The 9,557-nt window shown below is 41.6% G+C and overlaps 1 protein-coding gene across 2 annotated transcripts in view; it reads right to left on the bottom strand.

Annotated features, from left to right (window-relative positions):
* Positions 1-2,441: 2,441 nt before the first annotated feature.
* The window catches only part of NWD2 (NACHT and WD repeat domain containing 2), a 59,894-nt gene continuing 52,778 nt past the window's right edge, over positions 2,442-9,557 (bottom strand). For both annotated transcript variants that reach the window (XM_066995752.1, XM_048072925.2), the window contains one exon: positions 2,442-8,152. In XM_066995752.1, coding sequence (XP_066851853.1) covers positions 4,217-8,152 — 3,936 coding nt within the window. In that variant the 3' untranslated portion in view covers positions 2,442-4,216. The remainder of the gene's footprint in view (positions 8,153-9,557) is intronic.

The following is a 9,557-nucleotide window of genomic DNA, read 5'->3' as shown; positions in this document are numbered from 1 at the left end:
CTAATCCACTTTATGATGATTACATGATCATTTTTGTGAATATATCAAAAATAATGTGTGAAAAAGCAAGATGCCTTAATGTATAAAAATACTTTTCCAAATTCTGTCCTTTTACACTCTTAATATTTATGTTAAAATTTTGTATTAGGTTTATGTGGCAAGGTTTTGGTAGCAGGGGGGCTGCAGGTGTTGCCCCTGTGAGAAGACTCCAGGGGCTGCCCCATGTTAGGTAAGAGCTGGTTCCAGCCTGGGTAGATATGCTATGTATTTTTTTTATTCTTAATTAACAAAATAAAACAATATAGATTGTTGCTCCCAGCCTAATGGTATTGACCCAAAGGACCCATTTTATGACGTATCACACAGACTCATAACAAGCATCACATCAGTCAACTTGCCCTGAAGAAGTTCCAGTAATTTCTATAGAGTGAGGGTGAAATCTCAGGATTTTAAGCTGATGTGGGGCTGAAATAGTGCGTACACACACATGGTGTAAGACTGCTCTTTTAGTGATGGACATTTGTTGGATATTTGTTTTAAACTCCCTTTGCCAAATGGCTAAAACTTCTGTTACCAGAGGGTTCTGTATCGAACTTGCATATGCAGCATGAAGAAATCAGGGCTGAGGAACCACTGGAACCTGAATGCCTCCTGAATGCCTGTTCCAGGCTACCTGTTAACTCACATTTTGATGTTATCTGACAGTAACGTGAAAAAGTTAAATGGCCACAGGCCATGTGAAATGAAGTCACGGGCCGTGCATTCCCCAGCTGTGGTGCAAAGGAAATGACTGATAAAAATATTTTTTCTAGCTGACCTCCGGCTTACCTTTGTCTGCCAAAGAATTTCCGGCTAATTCCCCACTAAAGCTTTCTTGCAGCTACAGCCTATTCCTAGAGTCTTGCGTGTCAGAAAATATGGACCCCATCTGAGCCCGTTTATTGAGGCACTTTAGATAATGAATGAATGAAAGCTTTGTTCTGGATATGCAAATAGTGCTCCATAAGAGAAAGTAAGTAAATTGATCTGTTCCTACGAAGGGATAGAACAGCACATAGCGTTTGGGTCACTTGCTATCAGGGAAACTTTTCACCCTGTACAACAGTGTGGAGGTACTGGGGGTCAGATTTGCGAGGGGACCGTGGAGCACTCCGTCTTGCAGCAGCAAGTATTTGGCTACCAAGCAGGTAAATGTCATTCAGACACATATCTGCTGCTGATGCTCAGTGCACGTGAGGAGTCTGACACCTGAGAGAGAGATTCAGAAAGCTGGAAACCTGAGTGAGGTACAGATGTACTGAGACGGAGAGAAATTACAAAGAGGGGCAGGACCTAAACAGCATTCTCAATCAGATTACGAACCCAATCCCGGGCGAAAGGGCTGAACTGGAATAGGAGTCACGTTCATCTTTCTCAGTGGTTTACAACAAAGAGAAATAGTGGTGCTGCCCCATGCCTGCTGTCCTTGTTCAGAACGCAAGACTAAGGTTCAAACCTGATGAGAGCACCTGTGCCTTTTTATTTACAGCACTAACACTTTCTTGTGCCAGCCTATTGTTTTGACAAAGACCTAAAATCAGTTCCCTCTTTGGCCCGAGACAAAGGGAAGACTGCTCTCACTGGTGGGCTGGTCATCTGTTTTGGTGGGGACTATCTCCTGCCCCAAGAAGCTGTCCCACTGTGCAGAAGGGCATTGAGGCAGAAAACAAGAGGAACAAATCTGTGTACTCCAGCAATAAACCACTCAGATGAAGTGGGCTGGGCAGGGTTCTGGTACTGCTTCCCGACCAGGAAGAGTGTTTCTCTCTCTGTGTTTTGCTCTGTTTCTATGCTACGCTCAGTTGCTACCCAGTGTTAGCCACGCTCCTGGCAGGTAGGAGACCACGTATTTTAACTCTTTCAAGATTGACATGAGTGCGTTATACCTGGTTTTCAAAAGAAGTTGGAAGTTGCTTACCTTCAGAACAGGATCCTGGGAGGAGTGGATCCCTGAGCCACTTCTTTCCATCTCTGTGGCTCTGCAGGGGAATGGGATTTCAGGTGTCCCCCTCTCTTCTGTGCTTTCTAACAGATAGGTTACACAAGTTTTGTCTGTTGACTTGCACACTGACAGTGTGCAATCTAGTCATAAGCAGCATTTTTTTTTTTTTTGGTAAATTTCAGTGGCTTTTGAATGATTTATTTAACTGTAGGGTGAAAAATATTGGAATTTTCCTTACAAACCTAGCCCTTAAAAACATTTAAATACAAGCTAATGGGAGCTGCAAATGCATGCAGCTGTGTCTCTCTGACAGCATGAAATTTGCTGTTGTGGAAATAGCCAATATATATTCTACACATCATTCATTTAAAGTCTCAAGAAGAGCTGGGAATGCCACACTAAAATGCAGTCTCCTACTGGGCTGTCCCTAAAATTAAAACTCTGCAAACACGCACAGGGGTCTGTTTCCTTAGTTTATTAGTACAAACAATGCATACACAAGACTGTATATTGTTTGAAGACTGCAATAGATTTCTAATTTAACAACTCTGTAACAAAATTTAACTAAATTTGACATTTATGAAAATATAAATCTCTGATTGGGTAGGTTTTCCCAACATTACAAAGTTTACATAAAAACATTCAGTATGATCTATTAGTTGCAAACAAGTTAGGAAAAATCATTCAAGTCACTTAATATACTATATTGGCTTGTACATAGAACATTCACACACTACATTAAGTTCTAGCTTAGCATTCATTTCTTGGAAATTTGTGGCATGGAGTTCTCATTTTAAAAATAAAATTGGTTTGTTTACCTCATTTGAAAAATTTTCCACAGATATGCCATCTTTAAGGTACGTAAGGAGAGAAAAAAATTATCCTTTCAGATGTTGTCCAGCATTTCTTTTACTTGGGCAAAATGGATTTTTTTTTTTTAAGCATTTGTCATTATTTCATGTGATTATTTCACAATTTCTGCCTTCAAACTGATAAAACTGTACAAAAGGCTCAGAACAGTTCTAAAGCAGAAAGTGAAGGTAGTAAGTAAGAAAAACCCATTACAAATTGGAACAATAAAGAACCTTTGGACAGCCTTTGCATTTAGTGGAGAATTTTAGCACATATACAAGCAGTCCCAGAGTGTTTGGTCATCTGATCTGCATTTATCATGGGAAAGAACAGAAATGATAGTAAGGCAAATGTCATCAAGAATAAAACATGGCATGTCTAAAAGCTTTCTATTAAGATTACTTTGGGGACATAGGAGATATTTTGGACTTTCTTACAAGAAAACGGATAGCCACCTTTTAACATAAAGAAATTCATACGTTTAACTGTTTATCTGCAATGCCCTTTCTCTTTGAAAAAGTTTTCTTTACGACCTGTACTAATAAACACTGCGAAGACAAAAAAAAATCCCCAAACCAAAAAACAAAAACCCAAACCATATATTCCTTTTATGACCTAGTTATTTTTTTAATCATTTTCATCACAATACAGAAACCTGAAATCCCTGCATGCAATTAAAAAAACTAATCTTTCAGTCCTTTCACTGAGGTGAAGTATTTATCACCTCACATGTTGACATGTTTGCAGCTGACTGATGCCTACTCCTTTCAACTCAATGATTAATCCCAATTAAAAAAAAAAAAAGAAAGGGTAGGTATATTTTAAATGATGATGGAATGTATCAAGTGTTCCAGGTTGGCAGGTGACATCTTGTCATTGCACCATCAAGCAAGAAAAACGCATTTTTGCAAGTGGGTATAAAGTTGGCTGTTAGCTATAGACCCAGCCCTGACCACCTCTAGGCGACTTGGTTTATAAAACAGTGGTCTGCCTTTCTCACCGGTCAGGTAGAGCGTTAGCTCTAGTTGCAACAGTTTGTCAATTCCACGTAAGGTCACCTAACTTCTGTAGTAGCATAACAATTTTGATAGTATTGCTAGAAATTTTTGGCCCTGGTGAAAGGACTGAACCTTGTATTCCGAAATTTAAAAAAAACCCTGCAGCCGATTGCTGATATATTTGCTTCACGTTTGCTTTTTTTTTTTTTTTTTTTTGTGTTGTGTGTGTACATAAATCTAAGAATATTTGTCAAGGAAAAGACGGCTGGTCTGCCCTCTGCTGTTTCTGTCTGTCTTCCAAGAAATGCACTGATTTTTACTTGAATTCAGAAGACAAATCTATGCATGTATACTATTACTCAGGTAAACTAGTCCAGACGGATACTCAGTTGTCAGCAGCAAAACTGTGTCCTCTGCAGTCTATGGCTGAGCACACTTTTTCGTAGCAATAGTTGTGTTTTTTGGTTGGTGTTGCTTCACTCACCTCCGGCTCTGTAACTGTAATGGGGCTATCCCTTGCAAATACTTCAGTTGATTCCCTCCAAATGCAGTCTGCAGTCACTTTGAAGCTATAATTGTGACATTTTGGCCTAATCACTTGTGTCGTGTTGTTGAAAATCTGACGGCTGTTTGAAGTAGCAATTTTAATTTTCAGTGCAGCGTCGACTCGATCCACTACCGTGTAAGTGCCTATACTTCCGTCATCAAATCCGATAATAATATTTAAATGTCTCTGTGAGAGTGCAAGGAAAGTGGGAGTTTTATAAAGAGAGCAGGCACCGATGTTTTTGCCATCCGCTAGCCTCATTACAATTAAACTGGAGATCGCACCGTTGTCATCATCTTCCTCACCGCGAAAACAGATGTACACGAGATAGCGGCCATCACGAGACAGCCTTTGCCTCCAGATGATACCGGGAGCGTGAACCACACGAAGTTTTCCGCTGTGTAGATCAAGCACATTGATGTTCTCATCACCACGGGTTATAATTCCTAGCTTGCCGTTTGGGGACATTTCAAAATCTTCCAAATTTTTTAAGAAATTGTTAGGCAGTTGTACACGCCTGCAGATGACTTCCTCTGTTAGGCTCCAGATGTTCACTGTTTCAGTAGATGTTATAAATACTATAATATCTGGGCAATCCGGTATCAGTTTGATGTCCACAATGCTTGCACCATCATCGCAGCAAAACTTCTTGGTTATACTGCCTGTCCAGAGGCTCACTGCCAACACTTTATTCTTCGCCATTCCGACTACAAAAGTATTTGCAGTTGTTATAAATGCGTTCTGTAAGGCAACTAAAATATTGCAAACCCGATGTCCCGTGGCCAGTCGCCAAACTCTGGATGCATTTTGCTCACAGAGGGAGACTACAAATTGGTCATTATGAGTGATCATTAGCTCTGAGATTTTTTGTCCATTGATGCGAAAGATGTTTTCGCCGCTAACAGTGTGCCATACATACTGGCTGCATTTATCATCCGATGTAACCATTATGTCTCCAGAAGAGGTCAGCACACAGTTTTCAACAATTCCTTCGTGCTTGAACACAGCTTCAATAAATCCAGTGCTGAAGTTCCACTTGTGGACAGAATCTGATCCATCCAATGTGTATATTAATTCCCCTCTGGCCGGCAGCACCAGTCTTTGGATAGGTTTGCCGGATTTGTCAATGTTGGACATAGCAGTTATGATGTCTATATCCCAGATAGAAAGGACACCACTGGTGGATAAGGATAGCAGCATGTTATGATGATTTGATTTAATTAGCCTGACTATAGTTCCTGAGATTTCCTGTAAGCTTGCCATGCACTGTCCTGTATCTCTTCTCCAAACAAAAATGGCTGAGGTATTTTCCATTGAAGCAATTATACAGTTGCCATTTTTGGACAACACGGCAGATATAAAGCGCTCATTGTGTTTAGCTCTAAACTTTTCGGCCACCTTCCACACACGAGTGTCAAGAAGCTCAATGCTGAGAGCCTTACAAATTAAAATTGCACTTTGGTCTTCGGAAAGCTCTATGCTGACAACCTCGCTGTCTTCTCTCCTGCAGTCAAAGTCATCCGTAAGCTGGGGATTTGCGATCTCCTCTGTATTCCAAACGGAGAGGCTACCCTCGTTGTCCACCATCACCATTTCTTGGGCTGTGTCCAGAATGAGAAGGAATTTCACAAATCCACCAGAAAATTCGGAGGTCACGGTGGCCAGCTTCTCACCGCTGCCTAAGTGAAAAATGGTTGTGGTGTTCAAATATTGCCCGCAGAAGGCATAAACTCCGTCCGGAGAGCACTGCACGCAGGTCACTTCGTACCAGCAGTGGAAGTGATAGAGAGGCCAGCCGTAAAGCAGGTCTATGACGGTGACATCTTTGCTGGCCTCCAGCCACGCGAGTGCATGGTTGACCGATAATGTAAATCCATTTATAAAACTGGAGCCCCCCCCTATTCCACAATGTTTTGACCCCTTAATTTCCATTTCAGACAAAAGACAGGAATTTATGTTATCGTATATCAAAAGGGTGTTTTTTGTTGTAGCCACTACAAGATACTTTTCGTCACTAGTAAGTTTCATCCCTAAGATAACAGATGGAGCGGTTGTAATCTGCCTCAGGAGCTGGCGGGTCTCTACGTCCCAGGTGCTGATGGAGCCGTTTTCCAAAGCAGCGATGATTGTGCTGGGATTAAAAGTGGGCAGGATTTCCGTGACGTGCATGCAGCTGGATGACAGCGGCAGGCGCTCGGGGCTGTAAGTCACGTCCATGGATGAATGCAAAGGGACGATAGAGCAGTACTTGGGCCCGTCCTTGTCGCATTCTAAGAGGAGGTGTCTGAGTTTAGGCAATGAGCTTACTACTGGCAGAAGCCTCTGCTGCAACTCAGCGGAGAGTGACCCTGGGTATTTTACTACTTTGAACTTTATGCTGCGGAGGGTACTGGCCAGAAACTTCAGCTCCTTTTCTTGCGAGCAGGTGTAAGCCAGTTCTATGTCGGAAAGCGCTTTATCAAACTGCCCTATCCTAATCATGGTGTACAGCCAGCTGAAGTTCATAATGACTCCGTACAGAAGATCATCTGTTCTTCCACATCTCGTCAAGTGATGAATAAGCTCCGTCATTTTTCTGTGATTGATAAAAAAGATATCGGGCTCTAAGGGATTACACTGAAAAACCCACGGCTGATCAGGTGCCTGCCTGTCAAAAGCAATCTGATCCATGCAGTGCTTTTCGTCTTCATTCAGGCCTCTGCTGTCATGGTTGGGACAGCCATTCAGATACTGGTCGTTGCTGTAAAAAGGTTTTCTTCGCCCACCTGACCAAACACCAAGGAAATACTCTGCCATGACTGTGTGCATTTCTTGCAAATCTTCTTCATTGTTCAGGTACAGTTTCTGGGCAATTAGTTGCAGGTGCCTATTTGCCCAAAGCAGCAGTGTTACATTTTTCACTTGTCGCTCTATTAAGTATCCCTGTAAACCCTCCTTAAGCCTTGCAATGTATATGTAGGGAATTCTCAATGGGTTACTTTCTCGGACACTCTCACTGAGTTCATACATAACGCTGTTGTCAAGGGCTAAAATATCTTCCAGTTCCATTTCACTCAGGCCAGATTTGGACATAGTGATGTAGCCAAGTGCTCTTGACAGTAGTCGCGATCCACACTTGTTTTCCAGCGACCAAAACAACTGTTCTATGCTTTCATGTACAGTGACACAGAGGGAGGACTCATCCACATCTTTGTGAGATCTCCAGTTCCTGACCTCCCTGAAGGTTAAGTTCACAAACATAGGCAGTGTGCACTTGGAGAATGCTTCATTGACGTAGATCTGTTGCCCTGATGTTACTTTTCGTTTAACTCGCAGCAGCTGATGTTTCAGCACTTGGCTACACATCTTTCTGTCCCTTGCAGTCAGTTCAATGTAGTTGTCTTCTTCATGAATAAGGCACCTCAGTTTTTGCAGGATCCCATGCTTGTTTGGCAGTGTTGACAAAATTATCCGTACTGAGCGGGGGAGGTGAATGGGAAGCCACCAAAGCTTCCTACCATCATCGCTATCTGTTAGCTGTTCTAGGGCATCGAAAATTATCACCAGTGGCCTGTGGAATGAAGACTCATTCAAAAGATTTATGAACAAGTCCCGCAGGTCGTGAATCTTTTTTGGGTAACTTTGTACGAGGCAACGGTAGTTGACTGCTAATTGCTCACAAACGCTTTGAAGTATGTTCTTCAGATCGGTACTTGTTTCGGTGGATCCCAAAAATCTTATAACTACCACAGGGTCAGAATCAGGTCCCATCTCTTCCTGCAGCCAGGAATAGGCCTAGAATGTAGAGCACGATTTAGTTAGTATCTAAATGAAGCACAGTAACAGAGTTTATAAATAGTAACTGCCTATATATATATAATTTTTTTTTAAACGTTACTGGTTGAGTGGAAGTGCTCTCACTAGCAGTTTGAGGTTGCTTTGATTTATGTGCACTGGGTGAAATTTATATCATACGTCATCTTTGTTTAGCCCAGGCTGTATCCCAAAACACTAAGACACAGATCCACAAAGAGGATCTTACATCTATGAGGACCTGAGCAGAATTTAGTCTGTAAATCCCAGGGTACTCTTTGCAAAATCTGTGTCTCACTTCTGAAAGTCAGTAGGCAGATGCTCTTATTAACAACCTTCCTTAGACACTGAGCGATCATCCTTGGCCAGGCAGACCTGCTTGGCACCGAAGCTTGCTTAATATTCATTCACAACAGAGTTATAAATACATGCCCTGATGATTTTGGTGGACAGGGATGGGAATATAGGATTGCCCATTCCTAGCTGGTTATGTTAATTCCTGGACCACTGAAGTATGCTTTCTCTTGGTGCGCTTGTGGCTCTAACACTGCCATAATGGGTAAAATGTATTTCTTGCTTTGTTTTTTTTTTTTTTTTGTTAGCATACTCTAAGCGAGGAATGTGGCTCTAAATCCTCTCAGTCCGTGCAGGCTAACTCACTCAGTTCTCTCACATGCTAAGTCTTTTCCCCTCACTTAAAATATTACAGAATATTTTAAAAGAAAAACATAACCAGAGCCTCAAGGTTAACTTATGTACTGGGATCTGAAATGAGATTTTAAATTGTAAATCCCAATTTCATGTAGGCAACTGATGTGAATCCAGGAAGTCACATTTGGGATAGGATTTTAAACATTATTGTTCCTTTCTATACTTCCTTCTGGCTGATAATGGCTGTTTCCCAGCCTACTGTGCCAAATTCTCTAAGCACATTGCAGGGAACTCGAAGTTGTGACTTCTAGCTAGAGAATTAGGCTTAGAGACGCCAGCCTGTTTTTTTTTTTTCTTTTTTCCCTGCATCTGGTACTGCGTTGCAGTGTTTCCCTCACGTCCCTGTAGTACTCAGCTCAGTGGCTGAAGCAGCATATGTCAGCTAAACACAGGTATTTTTGCTGGTTATTGCAGATAGATTTCTGGCAAGTGTATTTGTAGCAAGCGTATCAGTCTAATTCTGGAGTAATTTCTGATGAGAACATAAAACAAGATAGCACGACTTGGAAAGACATGCTGTATTTGTGAATAAGACTAAAAACAGCATATGATGTTTAGACGGTTCCAGATTTATAGGACCTCTGTGGAACAAAAGGGAAAAAGATCACTCTGAAATACAGGTTGATAACTCAAAAATATGTTGATCCCTACTAGTTTTTTGAAAGCTCTATAAGCT

The sequence above is a fragment of the Anser cygnoides genome, chromosome 4, assembly GCF_040182565.1.
Source record: "Anser cygnoides isolate HZ-2024a breed goose chromosome 4, Taihu_goose_T2T_genome, whole genome shotgun sequence".
Classification (NCBI taxonomy): domain Eukaryota; kingdom Metazoa; phylum Chordata; class Aves; order Anseriformes; family Anatidae; genus Anser; species Anser cygnoides.
The sequence above is the reverse complement of the archived record's forward strand: the minus strand, read 5'-3'. Positions and strand labels throughout refer to the sequence as shown.